We start from the raw sequence: 24809 nt of genomic DNA, 5'->3' as shown, positions 1-24809 counted from the left end.
AACAAGTGACATCAATAAGGGATCATAGCTTTCACCTGGATTCACCTGGTCAGTGTATGTAATTATTACCCTAGAACGTCCGTTATTCCAGAGAACGATTCGGACGGGATTCTATTTTTCCAAACTGCCCCCTGTAATTATAATTTTTCAATAAATTGACAGTTATGACAGAAGCCTGGATTTTTTTTTTTCCTAGGCATGAAGATATTTAAAGTCCAGGCGATAACAGGCTACACTGATAACTCGAGTTTGGTTTCCAAGTTTCTTAACCATACCAAACCATCTTTGGTATTGATGGTGTCGCCATAATATTTGAATTGAGGAAGTGCAATAATTGTATTTATAATTGTATTTTTTATTATTTTCACCAATATTACTCATCAATACATGGATATTCCTGTGTATACAATGAAACAATTACAATTTTAATAATAAAACACCAGGCAAGGATAAGAATAATGACATTTAACATCGTCAAAAGTAAATATAGGTAATTTTGGAGATTTTATACACAACCATTCATGAATTTCAATCAAGGGTTTACTAGAATGGCGGCATGAAAAAAATGCTCTATAGATTCTGAATCAGAGGAGCAAAAAAAACAAAAGTTTTTTTGTCAAAATTATACCTTTTGTGCAAGAAATCATTAACAGGGTAGATGGAAAGGGGATTGTACTTAAATCCCATTTTCCAGAAAAATATAATTTGTTGGTGAAACTTAGACAATTTCACAGGGAGTTTTGGAGCATCAAAATCACATTTCATTATCAATTCAAGTCCACCAAGTTCATTAAACGGAACGTTAGGGATATGATACGACATAGAAGTAGGATTAGATAGACATAATTTCAACCATTTCATCTTAAAAGTACCCACTAACGACTCAAAATCAAGAGCCTGTAAACCTCCATGATCATAGTCTTTTACTAATTGAGATTTCCGAATATGTGTTTTATTCCTCAAAATAAATCTAAATATACCAAAACTGACTTTTGTGATTTTATTACAGAAAGAAGAAAGAAGGGACTGACTTGAATAAATGATTCTAGATAAAACCATCAGTCTTGGACAAAGAATACGACCCACAATTGAGATATTGCGTTTCAGCCTCTGACTTAAAGAAACTCTCAGGGAATGAATTATACTATCAATGTTTAAAGATTCTCTATCTGAATCACTATCGTTTTTAGTTATAACAATTCTTAAATATGTAACTTCCTTTATAATAGGTATGGAGAGTTAACCCAGAGGGCATAGGAAATGTCTTTATTCTGTCAATAGCCAAGGGAATAGCCACCCTATCGTTTAGGAAAAGGGCATTATCATCTGCAAATTGACTGATATTTATATCTTGACCAAAAATACAGATCCCTTTTAAATTCTCAGATGTGTTAAGAAATACGACTAATAAATCTGTGGCTACAATAAATAAAAGATGGGTGGGAGATTGGACAACCATGTCTAATTCCTCTAGTAATTGTCACATCATGACCATTGAGTGCTCTTATTTTCTATGGTAGAGTAGGTCAGGGTGTGACTGGGGGGTTTATTCTAGTTGAATTTTTCTATGTTGTTTTTTGTCAAGTTTCTGTTTTTCTATGTTGGGTTTTTTGGATGATCCCCAATTAGAGGCAGCTGGTCATCGTTGTCTCTAATTGGGGATCATATTTAAGTAGTTGTTTTTCGCACCTTTGTTTTGTGGGAGATTATTTTTAGTTAGTGCATGTAGCACCTCTTTGTCACGTTTTGTTTATGGTTATTTGTATGTCTTGCAAAGTTTCACATTATAATCAAATATGTGGAACGATATTCACGCTGCGCCTTGGTCCGTTCCTACACACAAACGTGACAGTAATAGAGAAACGAGGGGATGTTCTATCTACCACCAAACTGCTAGTATCAATATACATCATCCTTATCACTTTACAGAAATTCTCCCCGCACCCAAAAGTAGAGAGAGTTCTTAATAAAAAGTTGTGCTCTAAAGTGTCAAAAAAATGTTTTAAACAATGTAAAGCCATCTTCTATGAACTCACTGTAACCTGTTTTCAGCCTATTAACATAGACATTGGCTAGTGACTTATAGCCAGTTGCCAACAACGTGATTGGTCTCCAATTGTCAGAGTAAAGAGAGTCCTTCTTTGGTTTGGGTATAAGAACTGTCATGTAGTAACTATCATTAATGTGTTCTCCTTTTAAGTTATGGATGAGAAAGGGAACTTGACATTTCCAAACGTTTAGCTCAGTTGTATGCGGCTTCGCGATCTATTAACAGCAAGGGTTGCATTAAATAGGCGCAATATTCTTTTTATGATGCATTTGATGTGAATTAATTCGCAAAAAACGTACAAACAAAGCATTCACTCTGAAATTTGATACAAGTAGGCCCTTCATACTATATATAGGTCATGCACAGCACTTTGTTCAATATATCGAATCAGTTATTGCTTTCTTGCTCAAATCGCGAGCAACACCTGCCAAACTCAGACATTTCTCTCAAAACACAGAAATGTCAATTCGCACGGGACTACTTTGCCCTAAAAAACAGTAGGTCATTCTGGCTGGAATTGATACTCTCCTGCCATGTAAAAATTACTGACATGACAGATTCGGACGGGATGAAAACTTACAGATGTGGTGTTTTGTGCTCGTGCGCGTAATTACATTACTCCACCTCCCCCAGTAAAACGAATTTTGTCCGAATAGGGTTTATGTCATGGATAGAGTATGTGTTCTTAATGTTTTGTACACTCCGTGTGTGTGTGTGTGTGTACATTGTACAATCAATTGGTGAAAGAGAGCCTCAAATACCACATTAGTTTGTACATATCCACTGTATACATGAATTGCGGCAAAGTTGGTTCCTGTTTGAAACACGTCTTTGGTCACATTTGTGTGGGTCAATCAAAAATACCCTAATGATTGGATGACAATAGAGCCGCCCACAATGCAGGTAATGGCTGCAGAATGAACTTGGAGAAGAGCAACTGCAGAAACTTGCAGTTGACTGCAGTCAAAACTTAATTACCTTTGATCACATGATTTTTTTGATAAAGTTCATGCACTTGACATGTAGGCGCAAGTTGGACCATTTTTATCCCAATAATGCAACACACTTTGAAAGGCGGTGACCAACGTGCCCACTGACTTCACATCTCCTTAATTCATTGTAAAACCAAGTAAGTTCTGGCTACTCAAACATTTTGATGAAAGCAATTACCAAAACAAAAAATCTGTTAAGAAACGTATAAAGCTGAAGGGAACAGTACTACCTTAATATGAGGAGTACAAATGTTTTTTAGAGTAATGTATATGTAAATTTAACGACCCCACTATGCCACACATGCAATAATTTCCCAGTGTGCCTTGCCTTTTCGATTGAATTGTAGAGTTACCACCCATGACTGTATTTGTTAGTGACAGAGACATGGTTGTTGAATTCATGCTTTGTCAGTTCTGTGGCCTTCAACAAGTGAGACCTATCTAATCACACTTAATATATCTGAATACATTTATTTAAAGTGATTCTGTAGTCATTACTCAAACTGATAGTGTCACAGTGGGTCCAAATTTGAGAGGTATCAGCTGTAAAAAAATAAAAACAATTAATAATTATACATTTTTGTCCGCCCCAGTTTTATCATTGGAAAGTGATACGAAACGAGGCAAAGGTGTGCTTTAGGACCAAGCGGATGCCTCCAAGCGGTCGGGTAGGCTGTTTGGAGTGTTTATCCAACTGGATAAAAGGAATATATATATATAAGTTAAGTCCCCCCGACTTCTAAAACCACAGTGGCGCCCCTGGTTTCCACCCATGACTGTATTTGTTTGTGACAGAGACATGGTTGTCAAATTTGTTTAGTTTCAGCCATGTGGCCTTCACCGAGTGAGTTCCTAGATGGATGTTATCATTATAATTAAATTCTTTATGACAATACATTACATATCTCATAAGGACTTATTTTGATGCCTAGCTTTACCCTAATAGAGTGGCCTGAAACTCATAGTTTACATGCCACATCAGGTCTGTGAGTTGGGTTGCAGAATTCTGTTCATTTTCCCCAAATTCCCAGATTTTCAAAACATCCTGGTTGAAAGATTTCTGGGAATCTTCCAACTCGGATTTCTAGGACGCTTGGGCAATTTATTAGAATTTTGCAACCCTACCTGCAAGTCACGTTATGCTGATTTGCAAAGTGATGTGTAATTCCTATACATTTGATACCGGAGCTCCGAGGCATGCGTCGAAATCGATAAGCAGTTTACTTTGAAGCAGTGTGCCGATGCTTGTATCACTTTATCAGAAGCATGTGATCAAGGATGTCCGAAGCTTAATTTTGTCAAACAACCACCTGAATGGTTTTGTATTGGTTTCAGTAAAAGACAAAAAGGCTACCCTGCGCATGTGCTGTGGCATGTGCGATGTCATCTATAATAATATTGACCAGTAAGTGCGACAAAATAAATAACGTAATTTTCTAAACTAATCTAATATGTTGGATTTAATGCACCCGTTACTGTGATGGTTGTTCCACTTTAGATGATTGAGGTAGTCTCAATATTTCATCTTCCTTACTCAGGCAGTCATTTTTTATGCAGGTTGTGTGGTGATTAACAATGCTACTTCTTAGACATCCTAATTCTGGTTGTATTTCAATAGGACTTACACATCACTTTGCCTGCCAATATAATGTGGTTTGCTGTCCTGATGTGGCTTTTAAATCAGGAGATTCCTAACACTGCTGTGTTAGGTTATAACTAGGTCCTCAAAGAAAGGCCTTATGATGTATGTAATGTATTGTCACAAATAATACAATTATAAAGACTAATAAGGCTGGTGAAATTGTTCATTGAGGGTTCTAGGAAGAACCCTCCAAAGATAAAAGGGTTCTCGGTACCGCACCTTCATAAACTGTTCTATGAAGCACCTTTAGGTGATCAAATGTTTCTTGGTAGAACCCTTCATAGAGGGTTTTAGGCAGAACCCTTCATAGTGGGTTCTAGGTAAAACCATACACAGGGGATTCTCTAAGAACCCTACATAGAGGGGTCTAGATTGGACCCTCTGTAAAGGGTTCTACCCAGCACCAAAAAAGGTTCCCCTATGAGGACAAACCGAAGAACCCTGTATGGTTATGCTTAGCACCTTTTTTTCTAAGAGTGTAGCTGTCTGGCTTTCATGTCCTTTTCTTTTGAATACTCCTTTCATGTCAAAAGCTTCTTTTTTTTTTACATAATTGTCAGACAGTCAAAGATAGGATTTGTTCTAATTAATATGCACAGATCTGTTTTTGTTATGTATCTTACCATATCAACAACTGGGGAGTCACAATGAGCAAAAAAGAGGGGAGCTGGAGAATGTAATTAAGGGAATACTAGGGAATGCCGTGATATTATCAAATAAAATAAAATGTTATTTGTCACATGCGCCAAATACAATAGGTCATTTGACTTAAGTCACTTGGAAATGAACGGCATATATGCAGTTGTAAAAAAAAACATCTAATGCAATATATCGATTTACAAATACAACTAAAAAGGTGTTTGTTTGTGGATAGCGAATTGCATTTGTGGAAAAGGATTTAAGTTTTGGATTGATGGTTTACATTTGCGGAAAGTGATTTACATTTATGGATTGGTGATTTACATTTATGCGAAGTGATTTACATTTGTGGAAAGTGATTTACATTTGGCATGATATTGATCACATACTTTGATTCGCTGTAGATGGGAGCGCGAGCGCACCAGAGCACCGATTTCTAGTGTCCCTCTCCTCCCCCGGTTAAAAATCATGACACAATGTCTAGGGGTATAAAAGCAGGACCACTCCTTTCACGGCGCACTGTAAGTCTGGTGACGATCACTCAACTCCGTAGCCGGACAGGGGTGTGTGCTGCCTGGTGTGAATGCGAGGATGGCGACGCTTGTGGAGTCCGCAGATATTGAGACTTTAAGCAGCTCTAGCAACGTTATGGCATCCCCGATGTCCGCGAGTCTCTCGCACCGTTTTGTTGACAACAAATTTTACCTGCTTGTGGTTATTGGGGAAATGGTCACGGAGGATCACTTGAAGTGTGCCATTGCCGATATAGAAAAAGGTAAGAAGATTGAGGGATGCGATATCCTATTACCATTTTGAGGATGTGGTGTAGGCTAGCCCATGATGGTAGCGGCAGCAACAACACTATGTGCTGAATGCTTTGTCATAGGCTACAACTATACTCTATCTTATTTGGAATATTGTGAGAAGAACTGGCCTAGGTCTACATCATGCGCCAAGTCTGGATCCATGTTTTTGTAACTTAGGTTACTTTACGCATAACACTATCTAATTTTGGATACATGTACTTCCATTGCCATTATTGGCAATGAAGCTCTCGGGCAACCAGAAAAACGTGAAAATAATTGTGTTGTTGTTAGTGATGTGATATTGCATGCTGCGCGCACGGCCCATCCCAGTGTGGTATCTGCAAATCTGTGGTTAGCGCAAATCAAACAGATGGCATCGGTCCACACCTCAACACCCTTTCCTCCTTACCTTCCTCCATACACAATTTCTATAGGAGAGAATATATTATGTTATGGAAAGGTAAAGCCTACCTTTCTATAACACAATATCTTCTGCAGTGTTACTTTAAATCAGTCACCCACGTGGAAAAGCTGTCGGGATTCGGGAATGATTCAGCATTCTTATTGTGCGTCAATAAGACATGTTTTTGCTTTTCTTCGAGATGTGATGCGGATCAGGGCCAGGATATAGACCACCTGCGTCAATACATTTTTCATGTTTTGGTTTAGTGCATCCGTTGTTTAGTTGTCGGAAATGTATTCATAGGCCTACTGTTATAGAGGGGCCCGAGCCTATATTGTGCCCTTTACCCACACCTAAACCATAAAAAATGTATATATTTTTGGTGTTATATAACATTGCTACACTTTGTATTACTGAGACAGCTTTTGTTCCACTGTGTCACATTTTGCCAACAGAACAACAAAGGAGGGTGTAGGTTAGTCTACTTATTGGCAGGTGCGCGCACTCCAATAGTTCCATATTTTCAACATGATGTTGCTTTATGTACATGCGTGATAACACTCCTATTGCTGCTGCATCTTAAATCATCCACCGTGCCCGCCCTAACAGGACCCATCCCATTCCTCATCCTTGCTTTCTCATTCCTGTATCATGGTCTCTCTCATCCGACACCGGCATGTAGGCGTGGCCCACTCCGCACTGCGGTCCCTACGGAAAGTCGTAGGGAGCATTATTCAAACAAAACATAAAGGCGTTTGGGAATGACGGTGCTTGTGTCGTATGTCAGCATTGGGTGGGTCCTGGGTGGTCATACAGGTTGGCATGACAAGAAACTGTGGCGGAAGAAAAAATGTGTGGGCGGATTAAAGGGCCATGTTTCGTAAACTTGTGGAACATTGAAAAACCTGCTGAGGCCTACTGCACTCCAATGAAAATGAATGCTATGGTTTTCTCCTGCATTTGATTGTTTACAGTATAAAAACACTAACAGAATTGCATGGATTATAAAAACAACATATGATGGAATCTGACACGTTCATATTTTAGGCCATATTCACTAAATTGTTGGTTATGCTTAGTAGATGGGGCCTATATTTTGAAGAGTTATTTATTCATTACGATGTCAAATCTGTTCAAATGCTTTTGCCAAAAATGCATGCTTTACATGAATTCCCTAAGGGATTTTAAAGGGAAAACTAGACATTTGTTTTGAAACCTATTATTATATGTATTTATTATTATTATGTTTGGTTGCGTAGCCTATTATGTGTAAAGGAACTTCATCGAAAAAAAACGTACTTAGGTTGTTGCATGTGTTGTTGAATGTCTGGTTTGAATGGGTCATGTCAGATATCAATCAGGAATTGGACACAGCTGCATCATGCTGTAATACTTCGTCATCTTCTAGGAGGGCATTTTCTCTCCTGATGAATCAATCAGCACAGACCCTTTGGTTTTCTACTGTTTGTGACTTAATCACCTCCATGATGTTATCCCAGGCCCTGACCGTGTCCAGACTGCTCGTCAATACGTTGCACCTTATTTTGTCCTTTAGGCCTACTGGTTGTTATCTGCACTTTGGGGTCAATGTTGTTACTGCCAAGAGATGTGTTGGGTCATTGTCCTGTTGAAAAACAAATGATAGTCCCACTAAGAGCAAACAAGATGGTATGGCGTATCACTGCAGAATGCTTATATATATATATATATATATATATATATATATATATATATATATATATATATATATGCAGCAGTGCCAAGGAGAGCTGATAAACAACAACATACCCCTGGTTATCATGACTCAGCCTTGGCCAGCAGCACCACCCACAGCACCTGGCAAACTGAAGTTAAAACACTTTATAGATATTTCCATTTATAGATTTCCTCTCTCATGCCAAATGGTATATTTTAATTCCAGGACAGGCCCAATGAACTGGAAGAGTGAGACCAATGTTTAATAGATGCTCATGACAACATTGAAACTTATAAATTGAACAAATCTGGACCTGTTGCCAACCCAGCTAACACATTTGGTTCCTTAGAAGTTGTGGGAATGTACATTTTTGGTTTTCCAGGACGAGTGAGACCAATGTTTAATAGATGCTGGTGACAACATTGAAACTTATAAATTGAACAAAACTGGACCTGTTGCCAACCCAGCTAACACAGTTGGTTCCTTGGAAGTTGTGGGAATGTACATTTTTGGTTTCCTATTGGTTCTGGGAATGAAGCCATAAGTTTCCTGACCGGTAAAACTGAATGTTTTTTCAAATTTCTGAGAACAGAAGTGAATATTTAGCCTGTTCTGGGAATGTTAATTTTACATTGCAAATAAACAAGGTAATTATGTTTTTTTATTTTTAATAAATTTGCAAACATAAAAAAAAAAAACGTTTTTGCTTTGTCATTATGGGGTATTGTGTGTAGATTGCTGTAAAAACAAATCTATTTTAGAATAAGGCTGCAACATAACAAAATGTGGAAAAAGTAATGGGTTCTGAATACTTTCCGAAGGCACTGTATATCCTGCCTCAAACATCATTATGCCTAGACCAATATACAGCTACACCTGCATCAAAAGACGTTCAAATCCAAAAATAATCACTGCTGCAGACCAAAGCAACGGAGGTTCTGAGAATATTTTACTTTCCTGTGAGGTTTTATTTTCCTTCTGAGAACAGAAATGATAAGTTATTTGAAGGTAATTCAATAATGTTCTGAGAACATGTTTCAATGAGTCTTTCAATAACACTGCTAGCTTAGGTTAACTGTTTTGAACTCCAGGCACAGATAGGACATATGGAAATTCATATCCTTAGGCACTAATCATGCAAACACATTTATTTTTTATTGTGACATGACGTCAGTGAGATTCAAATCTATGATCTCCTGTTCTCTATCAATGGAATTAGTCCACTGATGGAGCTAGCATGACATGTTGTTTTAACTCATACATAGCTGTTCATTTTAGTCTATTCAAACAGACCCTATTTCAAAGGAAACAAGTGCTCATTAAGATCACGATGGGCCAATTAGTGCGCACAGCCAACACACCTCTGCACACGTAACAAGATAGAGGATAGACAGAGTTTTGTTGATGCTGAGAACGGAATGTAAATGTTTTTAAATAACATTTTTAGAATGTTCTTTGAACATTACTAATGTTTTCTTGTGTTTTTTTATGGAACGTTATCTTAATGTTCTAAGAACATTAATTTAAATAAAACCATGAGGAAACCTGCAGAAAGCGTTATGCTAAAGTACTGAAATTCCCATAGAAGAACATTGTTTCTGAACATTCTGGGAACATGACTTTAAATAGAACCATGAGGAAACCTGTAGGAAACGTTATGCTGAAGTACTGAAATTCCCACTTAAGAAACATATGGTTCTCCGAACATTATGTGCTAGCTGGGTATCCTGCAGCATTCCCAGAACGCTATGGGAAGGTTGTATGCAAATTAACCATAGGACAACCACACTCTCACCAAGCTCTAAGAAACATATGGCTCTCACAATGTTATGTGCTAGCTGGGAAGGCCCTTGATGCAACATGTATGGGGAATATTCATAGTGTGCCAGCTTCTGCCTGACTTGCCTAGTGATAGAAGAAGTGGGCTTTTGCACTGATGTCTTTCTGTTCCTCAATCTTTTTGTTTTGTTTTCTGTGCAGGGATTCGCTCATGGGACACCAACCTCATCGACTGTAACCTAGACCAGGAACTCAAGCTCTTTGTCTCCAGACATTCAGCCCGTTTCTCTGCAGACGTACGAGGTAAAGTCAAGCACAAAGTAAATGTGAAGATGTGACAATGCACTATTGGCAACTTTACAGTCTATGCGTGTTTAATGTTGAATATTCACCCTCCTTTATTTTACCTTTACTTCTTTACATTTTCAGAGGATACCTCTCGCTCTCTCTCTTGCTCTCTCTCTCCTAACTCTGTCTCTGTACCTTCGTTAGGTACTAGGTGCAGTAACCCCCCAGCAGTGTTTAGTGTGTGATCACTGTGCTGTCTGTGATTGTATTATGTATCCCTGGATCTGTAGTGTCAGCAGTGAGCTTGGCTGTCTCCCTATAGCGTGGGCAATAAAGGAGTGGTCCTGATGGACTAATAACTAGCAGGACATGTGGCATGGCAGTGGACAGGGTGACCTTGACCGGGAACAGACGTGCAGCCGACCTTTTGGCTTCACAAGGTGTCCCATTTTATAGGCCTTATTCCATACGGATAATCTACCTAATATCCATGTTATTACATTGGAATATACAGCTTTTATTACTATGGAATATTGTCTCTGTATTGTAAAGTATAACCCATACAGGTCATGATCAGCTAGGCTGCCGATTGGGCTGATGGCTCCCGCCAAAAGAGAATAGATCGCAGGTGTCGTGTTTTGTGTTAGTTACAAGCACACATCTACCTGGTGTAAGTTTGAACTGCACCTTGACAGTATACATAGATTCATATTTTTACTGTCCTTGAAAGAGAACATTTCCCACATCTCCATGAGTACAAAGGCTATTTTAAGCTTAGGAGTTAGGTTTAGGGTTACAATTAGGGTTACAATTATGGTTAGGGTAAGGGGTTAGGTTTATGAGTTAGGGTCACGGGTCACAGGTTAAGGTTTAGGGGTTAGGGAAAATAGGGTTTTGAATGGAAATCAATTTTAAGTCACCATGAGGATAGAAAAACAAGTGTGTTTGTTTGTGTGTGTGTTTGCCTTTATGATCTCACCTCTCTGACCTTGGGTTGTGTCATTGTCAACTGACAGCTGGTGAATCAGCAGCAGTTTGTATATTTACATACCTAGAGGTTTGCATATTCAATTTGTTTTGATTATTCTTGTCAATGATTGTGTGATGTTGGGATATCCTTGGTGGATGCAGTGGAATACATTGAGGCATGCTACATTCAAATCATATGAAATCCTCACAAACAAACCAAAATAAATGCTAAATATAGATGAAAACCAAAGCCATTTATTACAATAGTGGTCGAAACTGGATTCTAGCTTTGTGGATTCTAGCTGTGTGTCTAGCCAAAATACACTTTGACACTTCTAATGTCGACCGCTAAACAGTGACACAGCAGGGGTCAGTAGCCATTTTACTTTCACCTCACTGAGCATAAAAGCCTTTAAGTGAGGCGCACTGTCCTCCTCTTTATTCCTCCTGTTATCCCTCTCGCTCCTCCAGACAGCCTCTCCCTCTCTTTCTCTCCTCCAGCCTCGCTCTCTCTTCCTCTGTGTGTGTGTGTTGCTGCCGAGCAATGTGGCCAGGGTGCAGATGCACAGGAGACCCGTGGGTAATTAGCTCGATGAACCCCCCCTCCCCCCAGTGGCCTGGGTCTGGGGTTCACAATGAAGGATGGAGGGAGGGATAAAAGGAGGGAGTTGGGGGAATGAGAGAAAGATGAACTCCTCAGTAGCCTGGGTCTCACAATAAAAGGAGAGAAGAGAGGGATGCACTGTAAAAAAAAAAAAGAAGAAGAAGAATTAAAAATAAACATGTTGATTCAACGTACAATATGATTGTGGGTTTGCTCAATTGAAGTTGATTCAACATACGATTGTAATGCAACCAGCTGCAATAGGATTGTGAGTTGGCACAACATTTGGGAATATAGCTGACCCAACATACATTTTCAAGTTAAATTGTATGTTCACTCAACTTTGAATTTTAGGTTGAGTGAACATACAATTCAACTTGAGAATGTATTCTACCTTATTTGCATATTTCCCAGAGTGCCTTTCCAGTGAATTGTAGTTACCACCCATGACTGTATTTGTTAGCGACAGAGATAGTATTGTTGTATTCGATGCATTTTAGTACTTTAGCCATCACCAAGTGAGTGCCTAAGTCAACTTTGGGCAAAGGTTGGCCTGGGGGCTATACATGGACTGCAACTTGATTCAGTATGGTCTGTGGAATAATGCTCAGATCACATGAAGAATTTGGTTTACAACATTTTTGAGAAATGTATTTGTTATTCAAATTAAACGGCCATTGAATACATGCCTTTGTGTAATGATTTAACTCCTACAGCTTGTGGGACATTTATTTTGAAGGAAGGTATACATAACTGCATGAGGACAGACAGTGACTGACAGGCTAACACATGTCACGGTTACAAATAGTAGCTAGCTATAAATTGCGCAAAAATGAGTTTTTCAAAGATTTCAAAGAAAAGGAAAGTAGACAATGAATGTAGGGTGTTCCAGCAAGAGTGGACATCGAAATATTTCCTTATTGAGGTATCAGGGAAAGCTGTTTGGTGTATGTTCTATGTTTTCTATTTCTCTGTGGGTTTTCTAGTTTTTCTATTTCTGTTAGTTTTGGGAACGACCTCCAATTCGAAGCAGCTGGTTGTCGTTGCTTCTAATTGGAGGCCATATTTAAGTGGGTTTATTTTCTCTTGTGTTTGTGGGTAGTTGTTTTTCGTATAGTCCTTACGTCACTGTTGGTTGACGTCGATTTATTTTGTTTAAGTGTTCACTTATATAAATAAAAGAAGATGAGCACAATACCCGCTGCGCCGTGGTCCACTTTCTACGACGCACCTGACAGAACTACCCACCAACCAAGGACCAAGCAACGGAAGAGGGAGCAGCGAGAAAGGTATCTGGAGTCGTGGACATGGGAGGAAATTTTGGACAGGGCAGGACCATGGCACCAGGCTGGGGAGTACAGACGCCCTATGGAGGTGCTGGAGGCAGCCAAGGCGGAGCGGCGCCATTACGAGGTGTTATACACGCCGAGTGGCAAGTGCGAGAGGCAGCCCCCAAATTTTTTTGGGGGGGGCACACGGGGAGTTGGGCAGAGTCAGGATGGAGACTTGAGCCAACTCCCCGTGCTTATTACGGGGAGAGACGGATCAAGAGAGCACCGTGCTATGCGGAAGTGCGCACGGTCTCGCCCATCCGCACGCACAGTCCGGTACGGGTGATACCAGCCCCCCGCAGGTGCCGTGCTAGAGTGGGCATCCAGCCAGGGAGAAGTATGCTTGCGCAATATATCTGGCCACCAGTGCATCTCCTGGGCCCAGGCTACCCTGCGCCTGCTCTACGCACGGCAGCCATCTTGCCTCAGCACAGCCCAGTTCGCCCTGTGCCAGCGATCCGCCCGTGCCGGGCTACAGTAACAATCCAGCCAGGACGGGTTGTGCAGGCTGTGCGCTCCAGACCTCCAGTGCGTGTTCAAGACCCGGTGTATCCTGTTCCTGCTCCTCGCACTAGCACTGAGGTGCGTGTCCCTAGTCTGGTGCCTCCAAAGCCAGCCCCATGCACCAGGCCTTTAGTGCGCCTGTCCAGTCCAGTACGTCCTGTTCCTGCTCCTCGCACTAGCCCTGTGGTGCGCGTCCCTAGTCTGGCGCCTCCAAAGCCAGCCCCACGCACCAGGCCTTTAGTGCGCAGTCCCCGTCTAGAGCTTCCGGAGACAGTGCCCCGTCTAGAGCTTCCGGAGACAGTGCCCCGTCTAGAGCTTCCGGCGACAGTGCCCCGTCTAGAGCTTCCGGCGACAGTGCGCCGTCTAGAGCTTCCGGCGACAGGGCCCCGTCTAGAGCTTCCGGCGACAGGGCCCCGTCTAGAGCTTCCGGCGACAGGGCCCCGTCTAGAGCTTCCGGCGACAGGGCCCCGTCTAGAGCTTCCGGCGACAGGGCCCCGTCTAGAGCTTCCGGCGACAGGGCCCCGTCTAGTGCTTCCGGCGACGGCCCACAGTCCGGAACTGACAGACGGCCCACAGTCCGGAACCGACAGACGGCCCACAGTCCGGAACCGGCGCAGCCAGAGTCGCCCTCCAGTCCTGCACCTCCAGAGACGTGCCTCAGCCCGAGGTCTCCAGCGACGCGCCTTAGCCCTGACCCTTCAGCGGGGGTGGACAGGTTAGGTTGGGGACTAGGGCCAGAACTAGAGCCACCTCCGTAGGGGGGAGTATTGGGGAAGGGGGGGTGTTTGCACAGGAACCGTCGTGACGGTGGCCACCCTCCCATCCCTCCCTGTAGTTGTGTTTTTTTTGTTGTGGGGTTTTTGTTTGTCTTATGGTTAAGGTGCATTCGGTGTCTGCACCTTTGGGGGAGGGGGGGGGGGGGTACTGTCACGTCCTGACCAGAAAAGGGGTCATTTTGTTATTGTAGTTGGTCAGGACGTGGCAGGGGTGTGTTTGTTTTGTGTGTTTCAGGGTTTTTTGGGTTATGATCTATGTTAATATATTTCTATGTTTGTTCTAGTTCTTATATTTCTATGTTTAGTTTATTGGGCTGACCTTCAATTGGAGGCAGCTGTTCCTCGTTGCCTCTAATTGAAGGTTCTATTTAGTAGGGGTGTTTTTTCCATGGGTTTTGTGGGTAGTTGTTCCGTGTATAGCTGTGAGCTTTACAGGACTGTTTTTCGTCGTTGTTTTTGTATAAGTGTTTTTTTTTTTTCTAATAAAAGAAGATGAGTATTCATATACCCGCTGCGTTTTGGTCCACCTTTTACGACGCACCTGACAAGTTGGCTTTTTTACAATGTGGAGGGAGACAATAATAAGCTGTATAAAGTCTTATAACATAGTAAGGATGATTTATGAGAAGCTTCTCATCTAGTATTCGCCACAATCAAAAATGTAATTAGATATGATATAAATAAATAATATGCTCCTAGGAGATAATTGACTAGAAATGTCATTACCATTTTGCATAGTGCATAAATTATGGCGTTATTCATGTTGAGAAATGTACTATGCTGGTGTGCTTTTAAACTGTCTTCATTGTGCTGTAAATTGGCCTGGTTTTAACACCGCTTCCCCAATAAACACAATTATTAACAAACATAAATAAGCAAGTGCATCTGTTCTCATGTTCATCCTCAATTAAAAGCTTTGAAAACATCAAAAGCCTACCATACTAACAGCGTTATCACATATGGTTAATAAAAACAATTTAATCCTGGGCAATGCCATGATAACGGAGTGACACTGAGACTCATACTTTTCACTTTAAAATGTATGTCCAACCAAAACCAATGATTGCAAAGTTAAACAAACTATACAAGTCTGTGCACAATTACTACGTTTAACAATTTCTACAGAACATTTTACAAAAATACATTTACTTGAAGAACAGTAGAGATGCAAAGTTCAGTAACAGAATGACAGTTTGTGCACAATACCAAAAGGACACTTTTCACCAGAACCACTAGTTATTGCTGAACGATTTAGGTTCCACGGAATAAATCAGGAATAGGGGGAATCAGTGACGATGGTTGCTGCTGCATTAAATAAACTATCAGAGCACTGTGAGTTGAATGATGTTCTAAATGACACCATTAGAAACAGACTAGCATGTGGGCTATGGAGTGAAGCTATACAAAAGACTATTGACTGAAAGTAATCTGACATTGGCAAAGGCCATTGAAGTCAGTGTGTCCATGGAACTAGCTGCTAAAGAGGCTCAGCAGTTAAGTTCATCAGTAAAAGTGTACAGAGTTGAAACTGAAATCAGAGACAGGGAAATTAAGGCACATTATTATTATATCTATATATTTAACTAGGCAAGTCAGTTAATTAAGAACAAATTCTTATTTATAATGACAGCCTACACCGGCCAAACCCAGACGACGCTGGGCACTGCCCTATGGGACTCCCAGACACGGCCGGTTGTGATACAGCCTGGATTCGAACCAGGGTGTCTGTAGTGAGGGCCACATCAAAGAAGCCTGCAGAAACAAAAAGAGCTCAGAGAAAATGTCAAAGACTGAAAACAAGAACGAGACATTCCAGGAGCAGATCATGCATTCTGGTGAAGAGAAGCGGATTGCTTTCGCATCGAGGACATTGAACAAAGCAGTAACTAACGCACAGATAGGACGAGAAGCACTAGGCATCATCTTTGGAGTGTTTCCGTTTCACCAGGATGTGTACTGGAGGAACTTACAGATCATCGCCCACTGACGAGCATCTTTGGATACTGGGGTTCCGTCACTTGCTGCAAGCATATCAAATAAAAATGGAATAAAATTTAAACAACAGGTGTAGACCAGCAGAGACTGCTGAGGGGAGGACAGCTCATAATAATGGATGGAACAGAGCAAATTGAATGGCATCAAACACATGGAAACCATGTGTTTCATATATTTAATACCATTTCACTTATTCCGCTCCAGCCATTACAACGAGCCCGTCCTCCCCAATTAAGGTAGCACCAACCTCCTGGGGTGTAGACTAACAGAATACAAAAGTTTTTACCCTTGTCGGATGGTCAAAATTAGGGCGACTAAATCAATGGAGGCCAGAGAAAAAAAGTGGTCATAAATCAGGAAAAAAGACTGGATGCTGTGGGAGAATTAAGGCTACCATTGAACTCGTCATCTTTCTTCTCAAATCCGGAGCACATAAAACAATACAGAGGTAAGATAGATATCGATTTTGAGACATGAGTATTTTCATATTTTAGTATAGGGTGTTCATATTAAATACAAAGTACCTGTTATTTTTCGAAGACTTCTCACAAAAACAAGCGTATCTCTGTAAAATGTCAATGGAGCACTGAGCATACCGCAAGATTTTTATTTTCAAAGCCTTTTACATTTAATTCAGCTTGTCATGCTTATTTTGCTATTTGTGACCCGCAGAAACAACTTGGAATACGACGACCACAAATCCCCCCCAACAAAAAACATTTTGGCGATAAAGCTGCACCGCTCTGTCAACTTAGTTCAGTGCTTATTATTGGAAGTATTAAACTATGAAATACAGCTTTTTTAAATAATGTTAATGATATGTTAGAGAAAGACCCCTTTGAACATTTCAAAACATGAAGAATTACATTTGTCTTGGTAAAGTCTATTTTATAACATAAGGATGTGAAATGTCCTCACCAAGCGCGTTTTCACCCATTTTGGGCAGAGTGGGTGGACACCCTAAAGAGGGGAGACGAGGTCAGTGAAATATCAAGGGACCTCTGAATTCAGTTCAGTTCAAATCAAATCCCCAAAAAATTGTCACATGCACATGGTTAGCAGATGTTATTGCGAGTGTAGCAAAGTGCTTCTAGTTCCGACAGTGCAGCAATATCTAACAAGTAATCTAACAATTCCATAACAACTTCCTAATACACACAAATCTAAGTAAAGGAATTGAATAAGAATATATACATATAAATACAGTTGAAGTCAGAAGTTTAAATACAACTTAGCCAAATACATTCAAACTCAGTTTTTCACAATTCCTTACATTTAATCCAAGTAAAATGTCCCTGTTTTAGGTCAGTTAGGATCCCACTTTATTTTAAAAATGTAGAGAGAATGATTTATTTCAGCTTTTATTTCTTTCATCACATTCCCAGTGGGTCAGAAGTTTACATACACTCAATTAGTATTTGGTAGCATTGCCTTTATATTGCTTAACTTGGGTCAAACGTTTTGGGTAGCCTTCCACAAGCTTCCCACAATAAGTTGGGTGAATTTTGGCCCATTCCTCCTGACAGAGCTGGTGTAACTGAGTCAGGTTTGTAGGCCTCCTTTCTCGCACACACTTTTTCAGATCTGCCCACAAATTTTCTATAGGATTGAGGTCAGGGCTTTGTGATAGTCACTCCAATACCTTGACTTTGTTGTCCTTAAGCCATTTTGCCACAACTTTAGAAGTATGCTTGGGGTCATTGTCCATTTGGAAGACCCATTTGTGACCAAGCTTTAACTTCCTGACTGATGTCTTGAGATGTCATCTATTTTGTGAAGTGCACCAGTTCCTCCTGCAGCAAAGCACCCCCACAACATGATGCTGCCACTCCCGTGCTTCACGATTAGGATGGTGTTCTTCGGCTTGCAAGCCACCCCTTTTTCCTCCAAACATAACGATGGTCATTATGACCAACGAGTTCTATTTTTGTTTCATTTGACCAGAGGACATTTCTCCAAAAAATACAATCTTTGTCACCATGTGCAGTTGGAAACCGTAGTCTGGCTTTTTTATGGCGGTTTTGGAGCAGTGGCTTCTTCCTTGCTGAGCGGCCTTTCAGGTTATGTCAATATAGGACTCATTTTACTGTGGATATAGATACTTTTGTACCTGTTTCCTCCAGCATCTTCACAGGGTCCTTTGCTGTTGTTCTGGGATTGATTTGCACTTTTCACACCAAAGTACGTTCATCTCTAGGAGACAGAACGCATCTCCTTCCTGAGCGGTATGATGGCTGGGTGGTCCCATGGTGTTTATAGTTGCGTACTATTGTTTGTACAGATGAACGTGGTACCTTCAGGCGTTTGAAAATTGCTCCCAAGGATGAACCAGACTTGTGGAGGTCTACAATTTTTTCTGAGGTCTTGGCTGATTTCTTTTGATTTTCACATGATGTCAAGCAAAGAGGCACTGAGTTTGAAGGTAGTCCTTGAAATACATCCACAAGTACACATCCAATTGACTCAAATTATGTCAATTAGCCTATCAGAAGCTTCTAAAGACATAATTTTCTGGAATTTTCCAAGCTGTTTGAAGGCACAGTCAACTTAGTGTATGTAAACTTCTGACCAATTCACTGGAATTGTGATACAGTGAATTACAAGTGAAATAATCTGTAGTTAAACAATTGTTGTAAAAATGACTTGTGTCATGTACAAAGTAGATGTCGTAACCAACTTGCCAAAACGATAGTTTGTTAACAAGAAATTTCTGGAGTGGTTGAAAAATGAGTTTTAATGACTCCAACCTAAGTGTATGTAAACTTCCGACTTCAACTGTATATGGATGAGCAATGACAGAGCGGCATAGGCAAGATGCAATAGATGGTATAAAATACAGTATATACATATGAGATGAGTGATGCAAGAAATGTAAACATTATTAAAGTGGCATTATTAAAGTGACTAGTGATCAGTTTATTAAAGTGGCCAATGATTTCAAGTCTGTATGTAGGCAGCAGCCTCTAATGTGCTAGTAATTGCTATTTAACAGTCTGATGGCCTTGAGATAGAAGCTGTTTTTCAGTCTCTCGGCCCCAGCTTTGATGCACCTGTACTGACCTCACCTTCTGGATGGTAGCGGGGTGAACAGGCAGTGGCTCGGGTGGTTGTTGTCCTTGACGATCTTTTTGGCCTTCCTGTGACATCGGGTGCTGTAGGTTGTGCAGATCGCACTACCCTCTGGAGAGCCTTGTGGTTGTGGGCGGTGCAGTTGCCGTACCATGAGGTGATGCAGCCCGCCAGGATGCTCTCAATTGTGCATCTGTAAAAGGTTGTGTGGGTTTTAGGTGACAAGTCAAATTTCTTCAGCCTCCTTCTTCACCACACAGCGCCTGGGGAACAGTGGGTTAACTGCGTTGCTCAGGGTCAGAACAACAGATTTGTACCATGTCAGCTCAGGGATATGATCCAGCAACCTTCTGGTTACTGGCCCAACGTGCTAACCACTAGGCTACCTGCCACCTCTCACAGTGGGTGGTGTGCGTGCCTCTGAAGTCTGACCAGAAGACTGCTCAGTCTGCCTCTTCTCTGGTGGCGTTGTTTTGGGTCAGCCTCTGGAATCAGTTCAAATGCCCTGGGTGGTTCAGACAAAGGATCCGCATCGGGAAAGTCATATTCCTGGTCGTAGTGCTGGTAAGTTGACGTCGCTCTGATATCCAATAGTTATTCCCAGCTACATGTAATAACACTTAAGATTTTCTGGGATAACAATGTAAGAAATAATACATAAAAAAATAAAAAATACTGCAAAGTTTCCTAAGGACTAGAAGCGAGGCAGCCCTCTGTCAGCGCCATCTTATGAATGGCATGAAGGAGGATTTCTCTCTCATTCCATCTGTGATTTAAAAGGAACTCCCTTGCCTAATGGCTGAGATATTGGATAGCTAGTGAGGTACTTTGCTAACTGTGCTCTTTTTTCTGCTCAGTCATAAGGATAATGTGCAGTGATGCTTTTCACATAGGTTTACCGTATATACCATGTAACGGGGTATTTGGAAATAGCCACAGGTAAGGCTGGATTTTTTTTGCCGGTGTTTGTCAAGCAAATAACTGTCGGTCTCACGGTAATTGACTGTTAATTAACATAAACAGGTTTAGCATCTCCTGGCTCCCATGCATTTCCTACAAGCTGTTGATGCAGACCTTTGGAACATCTACATTTAAAAAGTCTAATAAATCCATGTAATATAGCCTACACCATCACAATAAATCCATTCTTTATTTTACACAGGTCTAAAGAAACATGATATGAAGAAAATGTAGTCTATTTCAGAAGAACAGAATAGCATACTTTGAGTTGTTCTTATGTTAGGCCCTGATTTGGCTATGCCATATGGCTGTGGGCTACACTAGTTCATTTAGCAGACAAGATTTTCTTAGAATTTCGTTGCATTATTTTATATTATTCAATGTAAATAGTCCGGGTGGCCATTTGATTAATTTAGTTGTCCAGCAGTCTTATGGCTTGGGGGTAGAAGCTGTTAAGGAGCCTTTTGGTCCTAGACTTGGCGCCCCGGTGCCGCTTGCCGTGCGGTAGCAGAGAGAACAGTCTATGACTTGGGTGACTGGAGTCTTTGACAATTTTTTGGACCTTCCTCTGACACCACCTAGCATATTGTCACCAGTAAAAGGGGTTATTTGTTATTGTAGTTTGGTCAGGACGTGGCAGGGGTGTGTTTGTTTTGTGTTGTCGGGGTTTTTGGGTAGTGTTCTATGTTTTGTATTTCTATGTTCTATTGTCTAGTTTTTCTATTTCTATGTCTAGTTTATTGTTTTGACCTTCAATTGGAGGCAGCTGTTCCTCGTTGTCTCTAATTGAAGGTCATATTTAGTAGGGGTGTTTTTCTATGGGTTTTGTGGGTAGTTGTTTCCTGTTTAGTGTTTGTTGCACCTGACAGGACTGTTTCTCGTCGATGTTTGTTGTTTTGTTAAGTGTTTACGTTTTCCTTCATTAAAGAAGATGAGTATTCACATTCCCGATGCATTTTGGTCCACTTCTTACGACGGCCGTGACACATATAGGTCCTGGATGTCAGGGAGCTTGGCCCAGTGATGTACTGGGCCGTACACACTACCCTCTGTAGTGCCTTCCGGTCAGAAGCTGAGCGGGTGCCATACCAGTCCGTAATGTAATTGGTCATGATGCTCTCGATGGTGCAGCTGTTGAACTTTTTGAGGATCTGGGGACCCATGCCAAATCTTTTCAGTCACCTGAGGGGGTAAAGGTGTTGTCGTGACCTCTACACAACTGTCTTGGTGTGTTTGGACCATGATAATTTGTTGGTGATGTGGACACCAAGGAACTTGAAACTCTCGACCCGCTCCACTTCAGTCCTGTCGATGTTAATGGGGGCCTGTTCGGCCCTCCTATTCCTTTTGTCACGATCAGCTCCTTTGTCTTGCCTGTATTTGTGCTTGGGGATTTTAATACGCTCTCCCACTCCGCGCACCTCCCCACTCTGCAACAGTATGTCACCTGTCCAACTCACTCAACTCGCATCCTGGACCAGTGTTATGGCAACGTAGAGTACGCATACAAGGCAGTGTGCAGTGCACCTATCGGGAAATGAGCCCATTACTTTATCCATCTCCTACCGAGATAAAGGCAGCAGGTGAAACGCGAAAAACACATTCAGGTATGGACAGAGGAGTGTAGGGAGGAACTCAAAGATTGCTTTGACGTCACAGACTGGGAGGTGTTCTTTGATTCGTGCAGGGATCCCCACGAATTGACAGACAGTATTACATCATACATCCAGTTCTGTGAGGATACTGTCGATAACATAAAAACTGTCAAAATATTTCATAACAACAAGCCCTGGGTGTCTTAGGACTTGAAAATGTGCCTCAATGAAAGGAAGTTTGCATTCCTGAAAGGAGATACTGAAAATGAATTCAGGTCAAAAATGTGGAAAGAAAAAAAAAAACGACTTCAAGGATAAAGTGGAGCAGAGGTTCTGTACAGGCAATCCAAGACAAGCATGGGAAGGGCTTAACCTCTATGGGCTAGGTGGGACGCTAGCGTGCCACCCGTGGTGCACTCCATCAACAGCAGGTGCATTTCAAGAGCGGCAAATTTGAATCCAAATAAATGTCAAAATTCAAATTTTTCAAAAATACAACTATTTTACACCATTTGAAAGATAAACATCTCCTTAATCTAACCACGTTTTACGATTTCAAAAAGGTTTTACGGCGAAAGCATAAATTTAGAGTATGTTAGGACAGTACATTTACAAGAGTTGTGTGTAATGTTTTGTCAAGTCAAAGACAGGGTCACGAAAACCATAAAACCAGCTAAAATGATGCACTAACCTTTTACAATCTCCATCAGATGACACTCCTAGGACATTATGTTAGACAATGCATGCATTTTTAGTTCTATCAAGTTCATATTTATATCCAAAAACAGCGTTTTACTATGGCATTGATGTTGAGGAAATCGTTTCCCTCCAATAACCGGCAGTCAAGTCAGCGTCACAAATTAAATAATTAAAATTAGAAAACATTGGTAAAATATTATATTGTCATTTAAAGAATTATAGATTTACATCTCTTGAACGCAATCAACTTGCCAGATTTAAAAATAACCTTACTGGGAAATCACACTTTGCAATAATCTGAGCACTGCGCCCAGAAAAATACGGCGTTGCGATACAGACTAGACGTCATGTTGGGGAGATCTAAAATCGAAAATACTATGTAAATAATCCATTACCTTTGATTCTCTTCATCAGATGTCACTTCCAGGTATCACAGGTCCATAACGAATGTAGTTTTGTTCAAAAAAGCTCATCATTTATGTCCAAAAATCTCCGTCTTGTTCGCACATGATCTAAGCCAGCCGGACTTCTCGTCATGAACGAGGGGAAAAAATATATTTCCGTTCGTTCAAACATGTCAAACGTTGTATAGCATAAATCATTAGGGCCTTTTTTAACCAGAACATGAATAATATTCAAGGTGGACGAATGCATACTCTTTTATAACGTATTGGAACGAGGGTACCCAACATGAACTCGCGCGCCAGGTGTCTAATGGGACATCATCGTTCCATGGCTCTTGTTCGGTCAGATCTCCCTCCAGAAGACTCAAAACACTTTGTAAAGGCTGGTGACATCTAGTGGAAGCAATAGGAAGTGCCAAAATATTCCTAAACCCCTGTGTTTTTCAATGGGATAGGTTTAAAGTCAATACAACACATCAGGTATCCACTTCCTGTCAGAAAATGTCTCAGGGTTTTGCCTGCCAAATGAGTTCTGTTATACTCACAGACACCATTCAAACAGTTTTAGAAACTTTAGAGTGTTTTCTATCCATATATAATAAGTATATGCATATTCTAGTTACTGGGTAGGATTAGTAACCAGATTAAATCGGGTACATTTTTTTTATCCAGACGTGCAAATGCTGCCCCCTAGCCCTAACAGGTTAATGCAATGATGACATGAGAAGGGAAAAGAGAGAACAATAAAATTGAAGACTGTTCATTCTTTGTAAAATAACTGAACTGTTTTTATGGAAGATTTGACACCGTCTATTTTAAAGACGAATGTAAACAAATATGTGAGAGCATCCCCAAATCCTCTCCTGTCCAGATAACAGAGAACAAGGTGGCCTCATGCTTGTCAAATATTAAGCCACACAAAGCGCAGGGCCCAGATGGACTATGGGGCAAAGTACTGAAGGTCTGCGTCGACCAGCTCAAGGGAGTCTTCACAAGACTCCCACTGAGCATCTGTACAGTGCCAAAACTCCTGGAAGGTGTTGACCATTGTACCGGTGCCTAAGACGTCAGGGACCAAATCACCAAATGACTTTCGACCTGTGGCCCTCACGCCCCTTCTGGCCAAATGCATGGAAAGGGTTGTTAGGAAGCGTCTTACCTTTTCCATAGCAGATCAACTGGACCTGTTACAGTTTGCCTATAAGGCACAGAGGGGGACTGAGGATGCGCCCCTGACCTTGGTGAACATGGTGGCTAGTGACCTTCAACATGCTAAATCATATGCACACATTTTATTTATTGATTTTAGTTCAGCTTTCAATACAATGCATATACACACACTGCTGAAATGAATGTCAATGGAGGCCTCGCAGGTTGGATCAAGGACTTTTTAATTGACCGCCCACAGAGGGTCCTCATGAATGGGGCCCTCTCTGATGAACTGACCCTGAACACAGGGGCGCCCCAGGGGTGTGTCCTTTCCCTGTTGTTGTTATCTATCTACACTAATGAGATGAAGATCCAAGGAAACAATGTGAGCCTTTTCAAGTACGCGGATGACATGGCTCTGGTGGGACTCTTTTTTAAAGATGCTACGTCAGATGGGGA

At 41.1% G+C, this 24809-nt stretch overlaps 1 protein-coding gene across 1 annotated transcript in view; it reads left to right on the top strand.

The window, feature by feature from the left end:
* The first annotated feature begins 5817 nt into the window (after nucleotides 1-5817).
* The window catches only part of LOC106562968 (microtubule-associated protein 1B), a 53731-nt gene continuing 34739 nt past the window's right edge, over nucleotides 5818-24809 (top strand). The window contains exons 1-2 of the mRNA XM_014128121.2: nucleotides 5818-6098; nucleotides 10209-10310. Of these exons, the coding sequence (XP_013983596.2) occupies nucleotides 5915-6098; nucleotides 10209-10310 (286 nt within the window). The 5' untranslated portion in view covers nucleotides 5818-5914. The remainder of the gene's footprint in view (nucleotides 6099-10208; nucleotides 10311-24809) is intronic.

Source organism: Salmo salar, chromosome ssa11 (assembly GCF_905237065.1).
Source record: "Salmo salar chromosome ssa11, Ssal_v3.1, whole genome shotgun sequence".
NCBI classification, from domain to species: domain Eukaryota; kingdom Metazoa; phylum Chordata; class Actinopteri; order Salmoniformes; family Salmonidae; genus Salmo; species Salmo salar.
The sequence above is the reverse complement of the archived record's forward strand: the minus strand, read 5'-3'. Positions and strand labels throughout refer to the sequence as shown.